Source organism: Cervus elaphus, chromosome 32 (genome assembly GCF_910594005.1).
Source record: "Cervus elaphus chromosome 32, mCerEla1.1, whole genome shotgun sequence".
In the NCBI taxonomy this organism is placed as follows: Eukaryota; Metazoa; Chordata; class Mammalia; order Artiodactyla; family Cervidae; genus Cervus; species Cervus elaphus.
Genome location: NC_057846.1, coordinates 35,608,408 through 35,633,816, shown reverse-complemented (window position 1 = coordinate 35,633,816; position 25,409 = coordinate 35,608,408). Strand labels below are relative to the sequence as shown.

The 25,409-nt window shown below is 41.0% G+C and overlaps 1 protein-coding gene across 6 annotated transcripts in view; it reads right to left on the bottom strand.

The window, feature by feature from the left end:
- Positions 1 to 20,186, bottom strand: part of NRG1 (neuregulin 1) — a 229,605-nt gene extending 209,419 nt beyond the window's left edge. For 2 of the 6 annotated variants that reach the window (XM_043893621.1, XM_043893623.1), the window contains exon 1: positions 19,555 to 20,186. In XM_043893621.1, the coding sequence (XP_043749556.1) occupies positions 19,555 to 19,654 (100 nt within the window). In that variant the 5' untranslated portion in view covers positions 19,655 to 20,186. The remainder of the gene's footprint in view (positions 1 to 19,554) is intronic. The other 4 variants (XM_043893622.1, XM_043893624.1, XM_043893627.1 and 1 more) reach the window with 2 other exon arrangements.
- Between the last annotated feature and the right edge of the window lie 5,223 nt (positions 20,187 to 25,409).

Genomic DNA, 25,409 nt, shown 5'->3' with positions numbered 1-25,409 from the left:
GTCAGTGAAATGCAACAACTCATCCTCAAAATGTTACCTTCTGAAAATCCCTAACTTGAGGGCTCTTCGGGATATCAAATCTCTTGTGAGGCATTCATATCACCCTAAGGTTTTTAGTTTCTTACTGATTAATGATTTCTAGTACTACAGGGTAAGTTTTCCAGGATAACTCTCTGCTGCAAACAACTAAAAATGTTGTTACATGTAATAAGCATCACCTGAAAAGGATCTGACACAATTGGGAACATTTAGGACAAAGTCTGAGGAAAATCTTGAACCTAGAAATAGAAAGGAAATAAGCTCAGCAGCACACACACAGTTCCCTTAAGAGCATTTACCCACCTGGAGGTACGGTCCAGAAGTCCAGACCCAGGGGTGGCCTGAGGTGGGAAATAAGTGATCCTCTCCATATTAACCCAGGTTCCGAAGGGCTATTCCTATACAGAAGCCCCCAAAAGCGATACTCACAGGTAACCAAAACAAAACCTACCTCTCCTCCAACCCCAGAGGACTAAGGGACATTGTCTTAACCCTATGAGAAGCTGGAAGGGAAAGCTGAGGCTAAAGGCAGGTTCTGTAAACCCAGGTAAGCAGAGTGAGAAGCCTTGGAACCTCCAGCCATGAACTTGGTGGGGCGCTAGGTATCCAGCAGGAACAAACCCAGACCTAGGCAGGCATGCATGTGGTTTTGTTCTATGTCTTTTTTTTTTTTTTGTCTTTATTGAATTTGTTACAGTATGGCTTCTATTTTATGTCTTCAGGCATGAGGGATCTTAGCTCCCAGACTAGGGATCAAACCTGCACCCCCTGCATTGGAAGGTGAATTCTTAATTACTGAACCACCAGGGAAGTTCCCTTTAAAAAAAAATTAATCAATTAATTATTTAATTAATTTTCATTCCATGTCTTGAGAAATGCCACAGATCATTTTTCCTGAACAAGAACTAGCACAGGGTCAGAAACAGCTAAGCACACACACACACAAAAACTAACAAAAAAACCCAAGCTGTGAGTGAGAACCAGCATATACTAAAAGCATCACATATAAATGATGAAACAAGTGTGCTTATTCTGCTAAAATAAATAACAAACTTGAGAATATCTCCAGGGACCAGGAGAATATAAACTGCTACATGGAAGATTTGAAAGGGGGTCAGCCAAATGAAACTGCTAGGGAAAAAAAAAGGATTGAAATGAAAAAAAAAATGAAAAATCTGAGTATCAGACTGTACACAGCAGAAGAAACAATGAGCGAAGCAGAAGACAAATCAGAAGCAATACAGCAATGGACTGAGACGAACGACTGGAACTTCAAAAGAGAAATAAAGAGAACTGATTAGGGTGAGAGGGTCCAATCCACCTTTAATTAAAGTTCCAGAAAGAGAAAAAGAATGGGATAAAAGAAATCTTTGAAGAGACATGGGTGTGAATTTCCCAGAATAAAGCAAAGGGACATGTTGAAGAAGCCCAATGAATCCTGAGCAGGATAAATACACACCTAAATACATCACAGTGAAACCAGAAAAAGAAAAAAAAAAATCTTAAAAGCATTCAGAGAAGAAAGGCAGATTACTTTCAAAGGAGTGGCGGTGAGAATGACAACTAACTTCTCAACAGTTTTTGATTGATTAAAGTATACTGACTACTCACTGCATCTTAGTTTTAGATCAAACTGTATATTTTATCTAATACCATAATTGCATGCTGACTAAGCCCTTTCTCTTAGCTCTTTCTCAGAGAGGATGTAAATTTCTGAAAATAATTCTGAAACATTTGGCAGCTTTTAGCTTTATTACCCAATAATGTGGTAAAGCCACTGGACTAGAAATAACAGTGCTTGGCTTATAAGTTTTGTGTGTTAAAATCTTCCCACCAATCAATTAAAATTCCTTCCTGGAGCTGTGCCACAGAGAAAGAGAATAAGTGGAATTGATCCTCTCCTGGTAATAAATGGACCCCTGGATGATACACTTAAATATATCTCCAGGCCACAGTGAGGCACCCAGGGTTTACACAATATTTTCTCACTTAGACTAAGTTTTTGAGAAATAAGTTTTCTTCCATATACTTCTCCTCAGACCCTTGATTTGCACTTTATATCTTATCAATAAATCTTTGAAATGCATAGTATGCAGAAAACATTTTTTGTTTCTATGTGAGGGACCCAGTGTTACTGATGTCAAAAAAGGCAATCAAAATGACTTGTTTACACATTCACAGCAACAATCACAATAGCTTAATCCATTTCACTTAAAAAGAAGTCTGCTGCCTTTCCAATAAAATATCTGCTTTACCAAAAAAAAAATATTTGCTTTATCAACAGGAGGATAGATAAATCTGTGAATCTTCATAATGGAAAGTTTACAAGTATCCTTGATGACAATTCAGAGTTACTACAGAGAAAATATATAGCATCTTAAATTAACGTAATATTATGATCCTCCTGTTAATAAGATGCTTGACACTGTTAAAACAACATGTTGTGCATTTTAGTGCAGGATATCACTTCTGGAAAAACACCACAGCCTATAAAAAAAAAGGAAATGTCTTACTAGAAAGTGGAGGATGGAGAAGAACCAATATTAAACCTAAAGAAAAATCAACACAGAAAAAATTAAACAACGTTATCATGTTTAAAGCAAATACGTTAAAAGTTTCTCAGCTCTACCCAGTCTGTCTTTGCTGCTCCACACTTGTTGGCCTTGGTAGAGGTAAAATCTCATAACTCTTAACTGTATCATATTCTTGCTGGGAACAACTACCTTAAGGTTATCACAGTTCATAATTCACAGCCAGTACCCGGCTCCTCTTGGGAACTTCACATGAAAGGCTTTGTACTAGTCATTTGTAAACATATTTATTATCATGCTCTATATTTTCACTAAATAATTCACATACCTAAACAAATCTTCCAGGTGTTTCCCAAGATATATTAACCACATTACTAGCTCACCGGTCAAAAATTACAGAAGACAATTTCCTACATACAATAGATTTGTTTGCCTAGACCTTACAGGACTATTATTTATTGAATACCTTAAGATTTCTGTAAAGGTATTCACTATAAAATGTACTGGGAAAGCATTACACAGAATTCAGCAGGACAGTCTTAAGGAGACCACCAATGGATACAATGCAGATTTTGAATCCTCTGATAGTTTTCTTTTACATCTAAAACGTTCACACCTTCAGTCTACGGTCACACCACCCTTAATGTTCCTGATCGCGTCTAAAATGTTTACATTTCATCTAAATAAACCTCCTTAATTTTGAGATAAGAAAATAAATCCCAGGTACTTTAAATGACCATAAGAGCATTGTATGTTTTCTCTGTCTGTCTCTGTTCTGCCCACTTGAGCAGCACCCTTTCCACCCCATCACATTGGGATTCCTTCACCACATCTACCATCTACTGCTTTCCTCTTTCTCTCAAAAGATGACTGATTATTGTACAGTTTTACAGGTTCACACACACACACATGCGGAAGCCAGGCTTTCACTCTCCAGCGCTCCCAGCCAGGATTGCTTCCCTGGGGTATGACCTGGGAGAGTCTTTCAATCTGACTGGCTGGGAATCAGCATTGTCTGCCCTCCCAGCGCCTTGGATGGGCTCCAAATGAACTCTTCGGTCTCTTCTAGCCACTAATTAAGGCCCTCATTAAAAGGGCCAGTTGACTATGAATCAGCCAAACTTTGTAAGTTTCTTCCACTCTCAAAGGATCTGTGCTGTCCTACAGGCAAAGCCCCTCCCTGTCCAACCTGTGGAGAGAGGCTTATTCTTCTGCGAAGCCCCAGTTTAGTGAAGGTTCTCGGTAACCTTGAGGACACCGTGGGAGGCCCAGACGAAAACCACCCTATGCTGAGGCTTGGGACCCTCCTTTCTTTTAGGATTTTAGCAAAATCTTCCATTTAAAGGTCTGGACGAAAGAATAATCCTCTAAGGGAGGAAAAAAACAACAACTGCATCTGTCTTTCCTCCTGTTTCCCTCCTTCTCCCCCACAAAAAGCTAAATAAATAAACATAAATAAATCTCCTAAAGCAAATTGAACTACCACTCTGGAAATTTAATAATGGACTAGGAGGCCTTTGACCCCCTGGGTCTCTGGGTCAAAGATAATTCAGGTTGTTAGTGATAAAATGTCACTGTGATCAGTGACTGGTCAGTGGCTCACAGATGCAAGGGAGTCACTTGATGGCCTCCTAGCAGCTGTCAAGGCACAAGTGTTCATGGCTCCTTTTTGCCTGGACATCTTTTCTACAGAATACTCAGCCCACAGAGGTCTCTCTTGTTGCCAGAGCCTGTTGCATCAAGGTATCACGGCTAACAAAGTTTTGGAGCACTGAGACAGCTCACATCCACACCATCTGTGAATTCACCAACCAACCCCCCCCAACACACACACACTACTCCCATCTTTCAGGTTATGACATTAGGATGACTTACTTTACTAGTCATCTTGTTGGTTAATATTTCTTGAACCCACTTGGGCATACGATATAACAAGGGACAATTAGATACAAAAATTTAGCGGATTTAAATTTACTGCAACCCTCAAAATAATTAAAATCATATCAATGATGTACCCCAAACAGCTATCTGATGACAGAAATATATCTCTCTTACTTGGAAGCATAATAACACCTACAGTACTATAAACATTGAATTCATATATGGTGTCCATCTTAGATTTGAAAATGCAGCATTATAGTAATTCTAGTGTCTACCATGAAATCTGGACACCTGGGTTCTAGCACTGGGACAGACATTCTTGCTGGATTTTGTGGTTTCCTCACTTTAAAAGAAGTGATTCAAGGACATGACCTCTAAGATAACCTTTTCAGTTCGAACTGATTCTCCCTCAGAGCTGCTGTGGTTGTATTTAAGAGTTTACTTTTTAGGTAGTATTAATATTGTTTAAGATTATTTTCACTACTTACCAGGAATGACTGCTATTTATTTATATAACAAACTCCTAACGTGACAAACACGATGTTCCAGGCAATGCTCTAAGTATTTATAAATAATAATTCCTTGACCAGCATCAGCTTAGTTTCTCAACTGCCTTTACGTACTTAAGAGAAAAACAAAAACAATTTAGGGTTGAGTAAATTTTGAATTCCTATTTATTAGTCTGAATAATTCAGCACTGATTACTACTCACTGAGAACCTGAAGATAAAACATGCAAATTTAAAGTAGGAAAACCACACATGGTCAATTTAGGAACAAATCCATGAATTGCTAGTACTGCTGAATTTCCACTCAGACTTTCTTATTAACTGATAGAAACATAATTATTAAACTGCTTCTCATAAACTCCCACAATGCATCATTTTAAGCAAATTAGAGATATTTCCTTCTTCATTAGACCACTGAATAAATTCTTAAGACCAACAACTATGCCCCCATCACTGTGCTGGCCCTGGAGATAATGAAAACTCACAAGACAGACATGACCTTGAGAGGTTCACAGTCAGGAGATAGGAACTGCTAAAATGTGCACAGATGATCACTCAATTAAAAATTCCTCTGGGTGAGGACACTGGTTTGTTCTCTAAGAATTAAAAGTATCTAAGTGACCAAATCAAATGCTCGAAGTAAAACTGAGATTGTTTTGACCTCTATCCTGCAAACCAAAAAAGGATAAATTTAAAATAAATAAAATAATCAAAGTCAATAAAATAGATTAAAAAAATAGCCCAAGTATACTTTTTGCTTTATAGAAACTGAGGTGATTGAAGATAGAAAGTTACCTATTTTTGTACATACGCTTGTAAATGTCCTTACAATGTAATGACTCCATTCTTACACCAAATCCTGAATATTCATAGGATGGGTAATCACAAAAGTAATCCCATAAAATGTAAACCTATCTGACTGGTTAAAAGGCAGTTGTAGTCCATTTTAAATACAATTATTTATTAATGCTTTTTGGAAGTAATTGAAAATAAAGTCTGTTTCCATAGAAAGCATATACCCACCTATTAAGTCAACGTGCAAATTTAGAACTTGGACCTTTGAATATGTATATCAATATGTAATAAAATTTCCCATTTCTTATTTCCTCGAGTGACCAGAAACATAGTGACTTTGTCCATGAAACCATGTTTTTACTTAAATAAGAGGCTTTTAGTTACAAATGGACCATGAAAAATGACAATTGAAAGGATATCTATTATTTCCTTAATTTATCAAGGGAGCTTTAAACAAAGAACCACTGTATTCCTAACAAAAAATTAGATTCTTATTAAGTTCTGAGTAGGGACTCTATTCTTATATTTTATAGGGAGTTGACATATTCACACTAGCAAAACACTGAATCTTCCAGAGGGTGACTTCTCTCTGAGCGAATGTGAGAATGGTAAGACCACTGGGGGATGAATACACTGTTCTCCTGAAACACTTATAACTTATCTTGCTCAAGAGCAACAACATTATTCAAAAGCCATGCCATCTAGCTGCCTTAGAGTTTCATAGCAACAAATCCCAAATGGGCATTTGCATTAAGGTCAGCATTAACTTCACAAAATCACATGTCTAAAATGACAAAAAAAGACCATTCAGTCTCTGGCTGTCTCTCTCAGGGAATCCTATAATGTCTGAAGGTGTCCTGAAGTTTTCCAAACATGCCTGTCCAGATGCAAATCCCTGTAAGAGAGTTACTACCATCCTTCCGGCTCCAGGGTGTTTTGGTCCCAGATTGATGGGCTCAGGGCAAGATGGCTGCATCCTGCCTTTTCATCACGATTTCAAGAGGTGAGATGAAGTAAGCCTACCCTCAGTGGGGGGGTGCAAGGGAAAACTGAAATCTGTCTTTATCTTACAGTCACCAAGTTCAGATACAGGGTTGTCACTGAGCTTTTTATGTTTTGTGAATATTTTCTCTATTGCGAGTAGCATCTTGTAAGTGGTGACATTTTTTGCCCTGTACAGTCTAACTCAGATGCTCTCTTGGTGACGGGCATCTCTTGTACATTCGATCTGAGAGGTGAGTGAGTCTCTAGCTCTCAGAAACTATACTCTCTACAGGGTCCCTGAGTTTCTGCTAATTCCCAGTGGAAGATAATGGCCTTGTCTTACCTACCTTCCTTCTATATGTATAACTCTTTCCCAAAATGGATAATGCATGAGCTGTTCTCTCTCCCATGCCCCAGTGGAGGCTAGTCTCTTTATTTTTGGGCCACACTGTGTAGCATGCAGGGTCTTAGTTCCCCAACCAGATATTGAACCCGTGCCCCTGCAGTAGCGAAAGTGTGGAGTCTTAACCACTGGACTGCCAGTGAAGTCTGAAGCCAGTCCTTTTCGACAGGGCATGAATAATGCACACAATATTTAAAACTCTGATGCTGCTTTCCAAATACCAAAATATATAAAATAATTCTTATTCATATTTCTCCTTCCTGTCAGGTTAAGGGCAATGGAGAACACACCGTACAATCAACATGTGAAAACAAAACCCAAAAAACAACCGTTAGGGCCCAAGTCTCCCATTCTTATTCAATTTAATATATGGAAAACTATGTATTTCATTCTCTATTCAACTCAGTAGTCAAATAATTGGTTTTCTCTTGACAAACCCACTAGCTCATTTCCATAATTCCTGTACATATATAACTCTTTCCCAAAATGGATAATGCATGAATCGTTCTCTTTCCTGCCCCCCAGGGAAAATTTCAAGCATACAGTAAGGTGACCTCACTAAAGAAATTATAACCACTGTCTATTTTCTGTATTCGAATTAATCCTTCTGGGAGCAAAGTACCAGTCTTCAATATATTTCTCAGAAATAGATTACAATAATTTTCAATATTAGTGCTATTTTAACTGTTTATAAAAATCTACCATTTCACAAGCTTCAAGGCAGGCTCCCCTTCTTTATTTACTGAAAAACCACTGAAAGTGGAAAATGTAGAAAGTTCCATAATTTCAAACAATGAAATATCATGTGCTTAATACAGACACTGTCGCTCTATTGGCAGAGAAAAGAGAACATACCAAAATATAAAAGCAGGCTTTTATACATATACACATACATACATGTACATATATATACATACACACACAAAATAATGTCAACTTAATATACAAATGGAAAATTTTTTCAGACAATAAAGTACACACACATAGCACAACACAATATGCTCCAATTAAAATCAATTCATCATTACAATTATCTATCCTTGTAATGCAGGAAACAAAATAGTCAACAAATATATACAGACAAATGATTCTCACTCCTTTATTCTATAAATATTTGTATGCAAAGTACTCTGCTAGGCACTATGTGTAAAACAAAATTATCCTTGACCATCAGGGCATAGGAGATTAGCAAAGCAAAAGTTATAACTAAAGAACTAACTGGCATATATTTTCAAAGAAGTATATTATTAAAAACACAAGCACACGTAAACTATTATTGCACCCATCCATTAAAACATCACTCCTAGTATTCCTCTGTTCTCCAAAAACACGAGTTTATCTATAGACCAAAATTCAAGGTAAGTTCAAGGTCAAGACTATCTGGCTGCTCTTTTTAGGAATGTGTTATATACATGGCATCCAACTCTCAGCAACAGCCCAAAGCCATAGAAGGTATGCCTAATAAATATTTGACATGTATTATCAATAACACGATGGTTATTTACAAAGGAGCTTTGGGTATAGGACCCTGTGAAAAAATGTACAGTATTTATAGTTATTTTTGGAGGGCTTAAAGTTCAGACAATATTGATACAGATGCATGAAGTAGGAAGATACACTGGAAAAGTGCTTAGGTTTTGTTAATATTTAAACAAAAAAAAACAAAAAAAAAGTGATCATTTAATTCCTACTCTGTACCCAGCACAACACTCAGCATTACTCCTAGAACAACCACGTGAATTATATCGTATTTCCCAGAGCGTACACACATAGAAACTGAGGCTTACGCGCTTGTCACTGTCAGAGTTCACCCCACGCATCCGAGGACAGAACCAGAGCCTTCCTTGCCTTTCAACCACTCCTCTGGCGGAACCCAAACCAGCATTTCTAACCCTGGAGGCACACGGCCATCACTAAGACAGGCCCACCATCAAGTGTCCCCGAAACCTCTACTCTGGGGTGCTCAAGGTCAAACTTTCATGCTGGTATATTCTGAATCACACTCTATTCAAACACGACAATTCAGTTCTCACTTGGACTGTTGGTTAGGGAAGAACAGAGTCAATTTTTTCCCCCCAGTGGTCACATTCAGAAATGGGGTTTTTATTTTTAAGGTGAACAGGCCAGAAAATGTGCAGAAAAGGCAAAATACTGCTCAGTTCTAAAGTGCTGCCAAACGTCAAGATACTGCCTGTGAGAAGATGGCTGGATCAAAGGTGTCAGGAGTGGGACCACACCCAGGAGGGCTTAAATCCAGGTATGGGCTTCCCTGGTGGCTCAGTCGGTAAAGAATCCGCCTGCAATGTGGGAGACCTGGGTTTGATTCCTGGGTTGGGAAGATCCCCTGGAGAAGGGAATGGCAACCCACTCCAGCATTCCTTCCTGGAGAATCCCCAAGGACAGAGGAGCCTGGTGGGCTGTAGCCCACGGGGTTGCAAAGAGTCAGACATGACTAAGCAGTGTACAACACACACGTGCTTTTCTGTGGGGGTGACGGTTCATCCCACCCCCTGTGGAATATATAGATGTGGGTTCAAAATGTCATTCACACTGTGTGCCTCCTTCACTCCAGTGGGTTTGGGGAGAAGAAAAGAGAAGCATCAAAATGAGGAATTAAAGCTTTCATTTGGGTTACGCCAAACTGCATGAGTACACGTTTTAGAGTCAGCTCAGCCCCAAATGAGGTTACAAATGGATAGAATGTTGGCCTCCATCCAAAGAAGGCTTCCTACCGTATACTCACATATCACATGAATACAGAACACAAATACAAAACAACCCTTTCAGTTAGATGCTCGTAACCATTAATACAGGGTAAACTCGTAACTAAAAAGCCATCTTTCCAAGTTTGGAGGAGAAGAGAGGCAAAGGAAATTCCACACAAAAAAAATGTTTTCCATATACCAGTTCATGTTAAACAGCCCAAATGGCCTTCTTGGTCAACCCAACACAAATGTTCACATTGCAGATATGAAACCACAGCGTGCTGTGTCCCAGGAGAAATCTGCAGCCTACTTCCCGTCAATCACTACTAAAGCAAGTCACCAATCCTCTTCTGCACCCCCTCACCTGTCTCTCAATACAACAGAAAGTCCACTGCATACCATGAGGAAAGGCGAGAAGAAACACATCCAGGGAAAACTGGAAACTTTTGTTAACTTCTGATAAACTTAAGGACAGAAAGGGCATTCAATTCACAAAATCCACATTTCTAAACTAAACAGCAACGTATGTATTTATCTCTAAAATACAAAACTCTCTTATCATGGGCATTAGTTTATTTTTAAATACCTACTGACTATCTCCTTCACTTTCTTTCCTCTTTGATTTTTGCATGCATTTCTTACCAGTTCACGTGCAAATATGATTTCCTATTATTATACACCAGTGGAAAATTTCAAATAGATGATGGACTAAACAGTTAATTGGTTGGTATGGAGATGGTTGCGTGGCATCACTGACTCAATGGACATAAGTTTGAGTAAGCTCCGGGAGTTGGTGATGGACAGGGAAGCCTGGTGTGCTGCAGTCCTTGGGGTCGCAAAGAGTCAGACACCACTGGGTGACTGAACTGAACTAAAAACAGCTAATTAAGATAAAAAATTCTCTTCAGGGCTTCAACAGAGAAATTTTTTTTTATGCATAGTTAATATCCAAACCGTGCCTTACCTAGGATTGAAGTACATTTTTGAAAAAGTTACAAAATGTACAGGAATTTTCATTTTAAATTCTGGAGTCCTTAAATATAAAACAGTCAGTATTCAGAACATTTTGATAAATGCATAAGACTTATTTGTTCTGAAAAAAAAATTTTCCAAGTTAGAATTCAGACATTTCCTTTTAACAACTGGTTTTATATTTACTGTGGAATAGTTAAGGAGACTGACATATCCTTTAAAAATGGAGTTTGTTTTTACAATTGTGAGATTATATGTAACAAACAGGTGAGTTATAATTATAAACAGATACATATATACTTTAAAAATCTGGCTTTGTCTAATATTATCCTTCTTTACAAAGTAATAGAGGCCATTCATAATGAACACATTTTCACTTGACAGTAAAATTCTATTAAAACTACTAGAAAAACTGAATTGCTATAGTACAGTGAAACTGAGTCAAGTCTTTAAAAATATTATTCCATAAAATAAGGCCAAGATTGCTCACTAGTCAATATTTCTCACTCACATCTCTGTAGAAATATGGTGGGTAAGATAAAGCATAATAAGAGTTTGCTAAAGAGCTGACTCATTGGAAAAGACCCTGATGCTGGGAGGGATTGGGGGCAGGAGGAGAAGGGGACAACAGAGGATGAGATGGCTGGATGGCACCACCAACTCGATGGACATGAGTTTGAGTAAACTCCAGGAGTTGGTGATGGACAGGGAGGCCTGGCGTGCTGCGATTCATGGGGTAGGACATGACTGAGCAACTGAACTGAAAAGGTTCAAAAAAATCCAAGTGGCATGTTATGGTACAAATGTATTACTTTTCTCTCCAAGGGAAAGTGCTCTTTGCCCTGGCAACCTACGTTTATGGTGAATTCATTTTACATAGATATCACATGACCTGGTCTATTTATTGAAGAAAATGCCACTGGTTTAATGACTTCCTAGCCCAGATTTCTTCTATACCATATATTACTTTAACCTCACTTAATTAACAAAATTATGAATTTTTTTCAAAGTTGTCATTCTTCTATTTTTAAAAACACTATGTAAGGCATAAAGTCAAGCTATTAACGAGAGTCCAAATACAAAACTATGACACTGACAATATCCAGTCATGCATCATTTATAGAATTGACAAGTTCTGATGGTTCAGCCTAATAAAGCATTTCCCTGACTCTCTCATATCCCTGAAACTACAACTTAACAGCTTCCCAGAGGACCCAGCTACCTGCAATTGAAGCTATAAAACAGAAGGTCTGGAACACCAATGCAGAGCACAGGCTACTTTCCATCAATAATACCTTACCTGGACCAAAACAACGTGAACAATATTGTCCTTTAAAAAGAGAAGGGAGTAATAGACTTGGAGTAACTCACAGTGAAAGTGATCAGTGCAGGGTGGAATAAACCATGAGCAAATAACAGTTCTGTGACAGTGTTATAATATTAGCCCATATCCAAGAGAATTAGTCATGCCAACCCATTTTCAAAAATGTGTAGCTCAGTCAAAGTAAGGTTCATAAACATTTAGCTAGGGGTTGCGGATACGGTGTAAAGACATGACAATGGACATATCCCTAAAGATCCTTCGTTTTTGATGTGTTCATGTATAAGTTTTCAATGTTATAGTGAAACTTTTCAATATGACTAAATATCTTTGTAGATACTGCCCAAACTTATGCCAAAGAAAGTGTTCTCCAAGGCAACCGAAAGATGCTTATAAGATGCTAGTTCTTTGGGGAAAAGTTTCTGGCTGAGATATACACACTGCTACATATAAAATAGATAAGGAATAAGGACCTACTGTATTGCACAAGGAACTCTACTCAATACTCTGTAATAATCTGTAAAGCAAAAGAATCTAAAAAAGAGTTGATACATACATACATATAATCTAAAAAAGAGTTGATACATACATACATATATATATGTGTGTATAACTGAATCACTTTTCTGTACATCTGAAACTAACACAGCCTTGTAAATCAATTATATCCCCATAAAATTAAAATAAAAGGAAAGTAAATTTCAGAGATGTGCCCTTGCAAATTGACAACTGCATAGTCATCATCAGAATAATGTCTTGGAATGTTCCGATTCAGAGTTCTTAGCAAATTTGGTCTATTTTGGTCTAACTGGGAAGCAAACTACAGTTGAGGTAGTAACTCTGAGGAAATCCAGATCCTATTCCTCCCCAAAGATTGCCCAGAATATCGAAGTCAATTTAAGGAAAGAAAAAAGGAGTCATTCTTTGGGGAATAGCAGTGTAATGCTCTTGGAGCACCCTCTGGAGGCCAGAAAAAGGTGATACTGGTGAAACACAGAAAGACAAGAATTCTGACCATATCTGACCTTCCAAAGGCAGAACTCCACAGACCTACTGGAGCTGGACTCAAAAATGCACTTACTCAGTCTTAATACGGCGACCTAAGAAACATGAATACTTAATTTATAGTTTACAAATGCAAAATAAATCCAAGGTATACGTAACACATTCTCAAATAATTGTTCATTCAGTTAAAAAAAAAAAAAAAGGAATGCACTGATGTGTATTTTCAGCCTGCCTCCTAAATTCCTTAAGGAATGAACTGCAGAGACATCTTTTCATATTTAGAAGAGAGGGCTGTGAAAATGTGATATTTTCATTTACAAAATGTAAGGAAGTAACATTGTTGTTGTTGCTCAGTTGTGTCTGACTCTGCAACCCCAAGGCCTGCAGCACACCACATTTCCCTGTCCTTCACCATCTCCCAGAGCTTGCGCAAACTCATGTCTACTGAATGCCATCCAACCATCTCATCCTCTGTCATCCCCTTCTCCTCCTGTCTTCAATCTTTCCCAGCATCAGGGTCTTTTCTAATGAGTCGTCTCTTCACATCAGGTGGCCAAAGTACTAGAGCGTCAGCTTCAGCTTCAGCATTGATTTTCTTTAGGACTGACTTAAGTCAACCCTAAAGGAAGTTAGGTAACAAGGTTATATAGGGTATTACTAATTGTCAACTTTTCAAAGTAGCCAGCTTTATGTGTATCAAAATTGAGAATAAATGAAGGATGAAACTTTAAAAGAATTTTTAAGTTCTAACACCTCACTTTTTCTAAAGCAACAAACACTGACATCTATTGGCATTCTGGTAGCTTGCTTTTAAAAACTCTCTTAAAACCCACATAGGACACGTGTGTAAACATGTAGGATTAGGATGAACCCACCAAAGCACATGTTCCTTTGAGGAAATTTCATTTTATGTACCTGATAGTATACTTGTTATTTTCCTCTCATGAAGAGAAAGAGTTTTTAAGCTAATACTGTATAATATCAGTTTCTATATTTTCTGTTTGTCAAGAGAAGAGAATTCAAGGGTTAACCAAAATACTAGAAGTCTACTTTTCTATTTCTTTAAAAAAATTTAAATTACTTAAACAATATTGACATTTGGTCTGTTTTCTTCTGTCATATAAAAATAGGATGTCTCTCAATACTGTTAGTGTCAAATTTCACTTGTGAGAATGCTAATAACACATCGATGTACTAAGATTCACACTCCTAGAACTTTAAGCATTACCTGTAGCAATCTAGTACCCATACCTGGAGAATCCCATGGACAGAGGAGCCTGATGGGCTACAGCCCAGGGGGTCGCAGAGACCCGACTGAGCACAGACATGCAGCCTATAGCCATTCTAGTGAGGGGCAGGGGGTTAAAATAATGAAATATGTAGATTTTTTTATATTCATTATTTTGTTTATATTTAGAAATACCTGCACTGGATTCTAGGAACCTTGCTGGCAACATACCAGTTACACTTGATTAAAAGATAACCAAGAGCATGTTGACACACAGTTTCCTTTTCAATTCCTACTAGTTCCCAAAGAGAAGACTATGCATGCATTCTATATAAGCATGGACTCTTCAGTGTGATCAGAAAAGGACTCGTGTTTCAAAACCTTCTCGAGCTTGAAACCTCAACCTTTTTCAGCCAGAGATAAAATGATGTTGCACCTCACTCTACTTTCAATATTTAGACTCCATTCAGGACTGTTTTCATAATACATATATGCAGTGATGGTATTTGACATACTTATCCACTTTTCTCTCTATTTACAGGTAGTAGATATTAATATTTATACTTACTCTGATCTAAGGCCAGCTGTGGATTGTTTTTTTTACCATAAAAGGTGAATTTGGAAAACTTTAATCAAATATCTTGGCAAAGGCATAGATGCTTTGGATATTGATGGGGCACTTACTACTGCTGTTATCTCGTTTAAGCCTCAGAACAACTCTACGATAACGTGATCATGATCCCGATTTTACAAATAAGGAAACAGGCATGGAGAGATTAAGTAACTTGACCATGACTATACAAGTAAAGAGCAGCAGAACTAGGATTTAAACCCAGGCAATCCAGCTGTAGTGCTAAGAACTAGGTATCCTGTAATAATGAGGCAATTTTGTACTAAAGGACAGGTGACAAAACACACAGACATCTGTTACATTGCCTGGAACATCGTGGGGTAGTTAATGAAGAGCAGCTCCCTTATTAATAAGTATAAAAGTGTCCAGCCTAGTGCCTGGCATGTAATAACGTGTTCACTGCTTTCACACTGGTTCAATATTTTCTAATTACATATTTTGTGTTTCTTTTCTCCCCATTTTTCCATCAGTCTCCTTCTCTCATTTTGCAGTTAGCAGAACAGTATCTCAAGTTTCTCCCACTCTTTCTGCTTTAAAACAGTTCTCCAAAATAAACCCAACTTCATTCTAAAATGAACATTTAATGTGTTTCTTAATTACATAATCTAAGTGGTTACAAGCCAGCAGGCTGAAAACAGATCGTGGGGCATTCTTTCTGTTCTGTAAACACACGCTGCCCTAGTTGGGACGGCGCACTTTATACCCAAGAATGTTGACAAGCACTTCAGCCTGGGGAGACACTGAATTAACAAAACAGGTGGGTGATGTCCCCGGGGGAGCACCTGGCTGGCTTCTACTCATTTGGGATATTAAGTGTCTTCATGACTCCACCACTTGTACTTACAAATGACTCCTGATGCTAGAGATGAAGGGAGACCTAGTAGTTCTAGAACTGAGCTAGGCTTGATAATAAGTTGGTTCCAGGTCATTTAAGAGGAAAAAAAGAATCCTTCGCAGTGTTTTAAAGAAACAAAAACATCAGCAAGCAGAGGTTCATAAAAGGAGCTTCGAGCCAGACACCAAATCTGGGGAGGAGGGTGAAGCTCTGGGTTTGCAATTCAGGCTTTGACAGACAAAGTCTGTTGAGCTGAATCAAGATGAACAGCCTGGACATGGGAAGTCCATGAAAGAGGCGCGGGAAGTTACAGGGCTCTTGGTACATGGATCTGAGTTGCAAAGCCCAGGATGATGCTGAGTTTGCTTTTTTTTTTTTTTTTTGAGCCAAGAAGAAGAATCAATGACCCCAAGGGCTTGGGACCCATTTGAGCCATTACTGGAGCAGAGATAATGCTGCTGAACATCTGCAGCCCCAATAGTATGCAATTCAATATTCAGTTAATTGTAGAAAAATGCGATGCTATGAAACATAGCTACGTATGTATCACGTATCAGTCACACATGTCGCATGAAAGTTAAAGAAACCTTTCCCCCATCCCCAAAACGATCCCTCCAACAGATGTGTTTATGCCTCTGCATATAATACGGCACACAGCAGGGCTGAGGGGCTGAGTTCTCAGTCTTATCTCTCCCTTGACTGTCATGAAGTAATGTTATAACATCCAAAGGGAGGCCTGGCCATTGCATAGGCGTCATAGGGGATAGAAGGTTCCAGCGGCTGTTTTAAGAAAGAGGTGAAACTTGGGATTGAAGGACAGTGATGGGGGAGCTATTTAAGAGACGGGTGTCCTTGTAAGCCCTAATTTGAGCTGGTATGCCAAGTGGCAATGCTATAACCATGGCCTCTAGAGGTCATTTCCTTTGAGGATGCCTGAGGACTAAAGAGTGCAAAAATCCTTGACAAAGAGGTGTGTGTTTTTCTCTCGCAAACCACTGTGGCTCTCACTTATTTATTCTCCTAAGATAAGGGAAAGTACTGACAACATTACAAGGGAAAGGACAAGAAGGAACAAACAGTGATTTCCAAGCAGTACTATTTAATGCCATGTGCTGTTACCTAAAGCAGGTTTTCAGCTGATGGCTCTTTTTGAATCCAATGAAGAATAAATATTCTTATCTGGTTTTTAGGGTTTAACAAGCACAAGGGGCCTTGGAGGAAGGGTAAAATGTTACTCCCCAAAGAAGACAACCCACCCGATGGAAAAGAGACAAAGACACCGAAAGCTAACCTAGAGCCAAGTTCACCCCAGGTTCTCTGGGAAGATAGTAAAGAAAACATCACTTAACTATCTCTTCCCCTCATTCTCCCCAACCCACACCCACCCACCCCGCCGCCAACCCGGGGCGGGGGGGCAACCATAAGTTTCTTCTCTAAGTCGGTGGGTCTCTTTCTGTTTTGTAAGTAAGTTCATTTGTTTGGGATGGGCAAGGGCAGACTGCTATGTTTAAAATGGATAACCAACAAGGACCTGTGCTTCTGTATAGCACAGGGAACTCTGCCCAGTTACTTGGCAGACTGGACCGGGGGGAGTTCAGGGGAGAATGGATACATGTGTATGTATGGCTGAGTCCCTTTCGCTCTTCACCTGGAACCATCACAACATTGCTAATCGGCTATACCCCGATACAAAATAAAGTGTACAAAATAAAGAGAATGTCACTTAAAGATGCCAATCTATCTGGTTTAAAGGGGATTACAGCGATGGGACTGCACAGCATAATGAGGGTCGCCAAGGATGCTCTGGGACCCTGTGCCAGGAGGTAACGTTACTTGGTCCCCACACAGCTGCCTACCTAAGAGAGGAGATCTGCAGGACACAGAAATGCCTGCTGGCTCTTAAAATCTCTCCCACCTCCACGGGTGCTTATCTGAAATGCCTATGTTAACTAAGGCACTGCTGCCCTGAAGCAGTGACAAAGTGCAGACTGAAAGAGATGCTCCTTCAAACCACCATCCCCTCCTTAATTCATCAGACCACCCCCAGAGGACCCTAGAAACTTCTGAAGGCGGAGTCTTCCCAGGCAGGACAGGACAGCACTTAAAAGAGCCCCGCAAAAAATTCTTAACAACTTTCCCATTGTGGTCAGGTCTAAGAGTTCTTTCACTCACTAGGCTGGCCTATGAAAGGGCAGTAGAGAATGTCACTTAGGGAGGTTGCTAATCCAGCTCCCCCATTTCAGCCCTGGTTGAATAAAACGCGATAGGGATCTCCAAAATAGAGGGAGGTAAGGAAAATTTCAATTACACCCTCCTAAGGACTAATGCAAGGTAACGATAGTGAAGCTGATCAGCAGTATCTTATCACAGAAGCAGGCGCAGGAACGGTCGGTCAGTGGCCAAACAATTACTCTCTGTTCAATTTGTTTTGCTCAAAACCTGCTTAAGGTCTCTGCCAATAAGCCCGGCTCTGAAATGCTCTCAGTGATGCCAATAAGAGGACTAGGCAAATCTTGTTTTCTTCCCGCAAGGAACAGGCAAATACCTCTGTTATCTTTCTCAGTCACGGTACTACCAAGTGCTATTGAATTAATTCCTCAGAAGTGTTTTATAAATTGTGCTGGGGGATGTTCTACGTGACTTACGGTATCTGGATCGATTAAGAATTGAGAATCCCAGAAGCAGAAAAAAGCCCGTCTATTCCCCCCCTCTTTTTTTTAATCATCTTCACTGAATCACTCATAAACTAGTATCTATTTGGAATACCTCCTATGTCCAAGGTAGTGGGTAGTGTCTACAGCATCAGCCCTTCTCAGTGAAGCAGACGGTGAAACTGTCACTCACGCCCGTGTTCTGATGACCCAACAGTACTTTTCCCTACAAAGTCTGAACTGCATTTCCTTTTCTATTACAACCAGCAAGCAACTGGGTTCAAAAGTTTAGGTGAACTTTTGCCTTATGGGCATCTCTTGGGAACATAAATTAACCGTATTGATCAAAGAGGCCCCGAGAAATAGAACTGCAAAGCCGAAAGTTTGAGAACCTTTTTGGAGTGGACCTGAGTCCTGGCGCTGGGCTGGGTTTGATGTGCTTCGCTGACCTCTAGGAATCTCTCTCCGCTGATCGGAACACCAGTACCGCAGGGCTGAAGGCGGGTGAACGTCCGCTCACACCCGGACCCCGCACTCCTTCCCCGGAGCCCAAAACACCTCTGCGCGAGCGCTCGCATGGCCTCTCTCTAGCGCACCCCTTCTTCCGAGCCAGGCGCTCGGAACGGGGGACACCCGTTCCCGCTTTTCTCGCTAGAGGGCAGGCGGGCCCCGTGCAAAGCGCGACTGGCGCGGGACCAGCGCGCACCCGGCCTCGGCTCCGGCACGCCAGGTCCGGCTCCCGCTGAGGCTCGGCTCTGCGGCGCTGGGCAAAGGCCGTGCCAGGGAGCGCGGCGCGTCCGGATCCTCCCGGGGCGCGGGCCCGGCTGCCGCCCTCACCCGGCGCGCGGGGCGCGGACGCCCGGGTGGGGCTCGGCGCCCAGGTGAGGGGCGGCTCCAGGGAGGGGCGAGCACCGCCCGGCCCTGCGGACGCCCGGGAGCAGAGCCAGCGCCGGGTGCGCAGGGCGCGCGGGCTGGCGAGGGAGAGGCGACGGCAGCCGAGAAAGAGGAGGAGGAAGAAAAAAGAAGGAGCAGGCTCGCGGAGCCCCGGCCGCGCGGCGCACTCACCTGGGCTCGGGCCGCCCGCCGCGGGCGCGGGCTTCTTCCCGGAGCCTCGGTCCTTCTTGCCGCCCTTCCCCTTGCCTCTGCCTTCTCTGCGCTCCGACATCTCGTCCGAGAAGTGCACGCTCGGCGCGGACGGCTCCCGGCGAAGGCGACGCGCGACAAGTTTGGGTCCGAGGGCTGGGATCGGCTTCAAGAAAAGTTTGTCCCGGGAGTGGAGGCGGGCCAGCGGCCGGGCCGAGGCGTGCGCGGCGTGGGGGTGGGGGGAGCGTCTCCTGTGGCCGACGGGGAGCGCGGGGACGCGACGTGCGGTCCGGGCCACCTGGGACTGGCGGGCGCTCCGTCCGGCGGTCGTGCGCGCTCGCGGGGTGGCTCCTGCTGGCGCGCCGCTGGGCAGTCCTCGGTTCCCGCCGCGGTCCGCTCCTGTCGCGGCCTCGGTCCGGCGCGCTCGCAGCCCGAGGAGGGAGAGGCGATTACCGTCCGGCCCGCGCTCGCATCACCCGGGCAGCCGCCGCCGCTCCGCTCCTGCCCTGCGCGCGAGCCCAGAGTTCCGACAAGTTGGGGGGGGGAAACTCCTCGCCGGCTCTTTTTCAATTGCCCCACCGCCACCCACCCGCAGGTTGGACGCTGGCGCCTCCTTCTCGCCCTCCCCTGGCCTCGCCCCCTCCCTCGTCCCCACCACACCCCCACCCCGAGGCGCGGACACGCCACCAGGAGGAGCCTGGGCTCGGCGCTCCCGGGCGCAGCCCCTTTCCCTCCCCGAGCCCGGCCGGGCGGGGGGCGGCGCGCGGGGCGGCTGCCGGGCACCCCCGACAGGGGTCGCTGGAAGCTGCGCGCAGCCGCCGCGGCGGCGCCCGCGGGAACCGGGGCGCGCGGCCCCGGGAGAGCCTGAGACCCGGGAAGGGACGCGGGCGCTCCCGTTCCTCGCGCCCCTGCCCCGCCAGGCAGCGCCCCGGAGGGCTGGTCCCTGCCCTGCAAAGCAGAGAAAATTACTGGAGTCCAGAGTTTGCCGCTCTGACACCTGCCCGCCAAATTAAGGCTTGGAACCCGTGGGAAGGAAAGGAACGGTCGCTGTTTTTCCCCTTGGAGTTTGGCTTTCGGTCCTTTCTGACTTTCGTGAAAAACCCCGCATGCACGCAGGGCAAAGAGAAACTCCTGGGTGGAAAGGGGACGGAGTAAGGCAGATGTGGGTAGAAGGGCTCAGAGAACCGTGAGGATGGTTAGAGGACTCCAAGGTCGTTCAACTGCTCCTTGGATGAGTCTGTGTCCTGCTTTCCTGCGTTTAGCAACGTGCCTGCCAGAATTCTCATCTTCAGCTTTTCCTAAAAGAATAATAACCTGTTCTCGGCAAAGGGGGTCTCCCAAAGTGTCTCTCACCGTAACTTAATTATTTAAGTTGTAAGTTAACTAATAAAACCCTGGTTGAAAAGCAGTCCGCGATAAAATTACCGAGATAGCTGGAGTCCCTCCGTTCTGCTGTGAAAGGGTACAGGGGAGTGGAGTGCAGAGACAGACCAGAGATCCTGCTAGTTTTCTGGGATTCAAACTTCCCTCAGAACTGCGGGTGAAACCTGCTTCGCTTCCCTTGTCCTCCCTCTGGTGGAGAATTCTAAAGAGCAGTGAAATCCAGAAAACGTTAGCACCCTGCCGCGAAGGACAGCAGTGAAAGGTCGGGGTGATCCGCAGGGCGGAATGATCCAGAATCAAGTAAAGAAAACGTTCTCCTAGTTCAGATGACAACTGTGGCTAAGTTAGAACGTTCATGTGCAGTGACAGGCTCACGTGTTGTTGTCTGTAAGAGGTGAGTACCAACCATCCCTACGTGAAATTTACTTCCTCCTCTTTAAAAGGAATTGGCTCCTGGGATGAATGCTAACTGAACCATTGCCTACATACAACCTTCTTAGTGTATTTTTTTAAATGTCACTCTTCAAATAAAGATGAAATCTGGGGGCCTTCTTGCTGTGTAAGCGACGGGGGACATTTATTTAAAAGCTGTCCCAAATTGAGAATGATTTTTTTTCTCCTTTAATTTGCATTGTTTTAAACACCAATTCTACTGGGTAGGTTAAGTTAATAAAAGATATTTTAACAGTAGTGCCATCATTATTTATTGTGAAAAATGTTATGTCCAAATAGCTTCTGATAACCTTCCAACAAACACCACATATAAATTATACTGGGCCATAAAAACAGCAAAGTCTGAGAGATTATGAATACTGAATAGCACTATAATATTCCACAGAGTCTAATGTAAACTGAAAGTGAATGATGGCTGAAATAACTCTGCTTTCCCAGGGCAGGCCACTACTTAACCAACAGGAAACAGCAAAGCTCAGAAAAGGGGAATCCTTTCAAAAAGGAAACTTTTCCTCCAGGATTGGAGACATTGTAAGTGCTTAGTATTTGATTGCTACAGATTAGCAGATGTACCATCATTTTACAATTGAAGGATATAAAGCAGATATGTATTTTGGAATTAAAAAATGAAGTTTCAGATCTTTCCAAATAAAATAGGAAGCTAGTAGAAAACCCAATGAGGTGATTCTTAAATTATTCACCTCTGTCGTTAGGAAGTAGCAGATGAATTTTTTGTTGTTTTACATTTTTATAAAACTTTGGAAATGATCAGAACAGGATGGAGAAAGGAGGGAAATTTTTTTCCTTTCTTGAAAATCAAAATATGAACCTCCCTTTAGAAACAATGATTTGTCTTCATAGTGTAAGTTTGTTAACTTATTATGTATTGTTCAGCTCTTAGAGGATACATTATACAGGGTATATCAGTTCTCAGGTAATATATTGTTAGCCTGTCAACATATGTCAACTGAAAAATAGAGTGGAGATTTATAAATAAGCAACTTGAGAAATAAAGACAAAATGGAGATATTATAGTAAGTGACAGCTTGAAATAAATGCTATCATAAGCCTTAACACTTTTCTTTGGCTATGTTTTAGCTATTACAAGCACTCTTAGAATCTATAAAACTGGTCAAATACACCTTTTCTCTCATTCACTCCCATTTGGAAAATACTTCAAGAAAATTTTGCAAAGAAAAAAAAAAGAAAAATGAAAGTACATTAACATGTGACCATATTTTACATTTTTGCAAAATATTGTTGTACATATTGACAGTATGGGAATCTCATTTAAAATTCTGCAAATAGACATTTTGAACTTTAAAAATTAACTAAGATAATTTATTATTTTTTAAACTTTGCAACAAAATATTTATTCATAAAGATGCATGAATACAAAAGAAAATCTCCCTTACCACACACATTTTAGTGTTGTTTGAATGTTACCTTTTTAGGGTTTTTCTTAGGATTTTAGACTCAAAATTTTGTTATCAGATTGACTCTTCACAGCAGATAGAACATAATGAGTTAATAATTTTTTGTTAAACGTTTTCCAAATGTAATAGTAAAGGCACATGACTTAGTCACTAATTCACAAAGCATTTACTGAACTAAATGCTAGATAGTAGACAGAAAAAAAAATGACCCGTTTTCATAAAGCCAAAACGATATAAGAAAGGCATAAAAACAAATTAATTATTACAATACAGATGAAAAGAAGAGCCAGATAAGTTTTCTAAGACCTGAAGCTCTTAAGATTTTTTTTTTCAAATTAAAAATACAAATTTAGATTCAATACTATTAAAGGAAATCCAAGGCCCTGAAACTTCCTTAGCTTCACGGCAAATTCACTACTAGTGATTCCAAGTATATTCCACTAACTGCACAATTATAGTGATGATCAACAATTATATACTAATTCAGAGATTAGATGCTACTTTCACATACTATCAATATAGAAGAGGTATTAACAAGCAATCAAAGGGAAACACATAAAACTGAAACAAGCAAAGACTATTGTGTAAGGAGGATGAAATGAAAGCAGCCTTAAGAATTCACTGATTAGCAATTGTCCTCTATGTTTAGTTAGACCCTTAGAATAAACACCCAAGCTGAGTTTGTTAAACAAAAGACTTCTGACCAACAAGATACCCTTGCAAAACTGGCGATGGTGTCCTCCAGTACATCTGGAAAATATTCAACAAAGTTATGAACTAGTCATGTCCGGTCTGCTGTGAAGTCAGTTTGATAACAAATTGTAAGTTTAGAATCCTAAGAAAAATACTAAACAGGCAAAAAAAAAAAAAAAAAAAAAGGTAACATTTCAACAACACTAAAATGAAATCTGCATTTATGCTTTTCTGCTGTGTATGATTTGTAAACATCCCACACCAATGATTGTTATTATTTATCATTATTATTAATGATAGGATTACTTTCATGATGGTAGGGATACATCATAGAATAAAAAATGGATTATATATCTGAATACTAGTGTCTAATTTCTTTTTATGGACACTTTGAAAAACAGGGCTAAAGTCATAAATCTGTCCTGTAATAATTTGGAGATGTAAAACTTAATAGTCTTTGAAACATTTTAATTTCTTTTAAGAAGAATACAATCTCACATAATTTTTTGATTTATCTTTCTGAACTCCACACTTATTACTTATTTTTATATTCTTCATCTCCTTTCAATATATACTTAATATCTGTGATACAAATACCTCAAATATATATATACTTATATTGCACATGTTGCCATTGTTTAGTTACTAAGTCGTGTCCAAGTCTTTTGTGACCCCATGGACTATGTAGCCCACCAGGCTCCTCTGTCCATGTAATTTCTCAGGCAAAAATACTGGAATGGGCTGCCATTTCCTTCTCCAGGGGATTTTCCCCACCCAGGGATTGAACCCATGTCTCCTACATTGGCAGGCAGATTCTTTACCACTGAGCCACCTGGGAAACCGATATATGCACATATCTGTATGTAGACATACATGTGTGTAGACACCTGTATTTATGTATAAACACCTATGTGTGTGGCATACAGTTATTATTTTGTCTATTGGAAATGAGAAACACTTTGATTGATTGTGACTCTATAAAAGGTGGAAATTATATATATCACTTTATCTACCTATTTTTCATATTATGTATCCATGAGAATTCCCAGCACCATACATTGCTCCTAGTACGGACTAACTAGTTTTGCATAGAATGAATTTAAATAGAATAAGGTGAACATAAAAAGCCTGGTTCTCATATTAGCATTTCAAGCAGTCAATTACCAGTCACCTACCCTGACAATCATCTTTGACACCTCCTTTCGGAAGCCAACCCCTTCCCAAGCCCTGTCATTGTAACTCGTCTCCTTTTATTTTCTTCACTAAGTACCACCCAAATCCAAGCCTTCATCCTATCTTTGCTTTGATCATCTTAAAGCTTTCCACTGGAACTCTTGCTCCCTCCAATTATTTTGCTACAGACAGCAGTCAGAGTCTTTTTGAAATGCAGATGTAACCCAGTCATCCTTTGCTTCCCAGACCATGTGCAGTGTCCTTGAAGGTCTAGGCACTAACTCCAGCCTGATCTGACTACCCTTCATCTCTCACTGTCTACGCCCCCTGCCATGAAGGCTTCTTGGAAACATGCCTCTAATGCTTGTCGTTCTTTCTGGCCTCACTGCCTTTGTACTTGCTGTTTCCTCTGCCTGGATTTTCCCACATCTACCATATTTGGTCTAATTCCACTTCCTCTCAGGCTCCAACTAAATTTCAGTTGTTTAGAAGGGCTTTCCATTCCTTTGAAACCAATTTTAATCTCCTTCTCCACTCATGTCTCCTCCATAACATTTCTTCTAGCTTGTAATTAATTTTGTGTGTGTGTGGTTATTTTTAATTTTTTTTAAATTAATTTTAATTAATGCTGTGCTGCACAGCATGTGGGATCTTAGTTCCCCAACCAGGGATTGAACCCATGCCCCCTGCATTGACAAC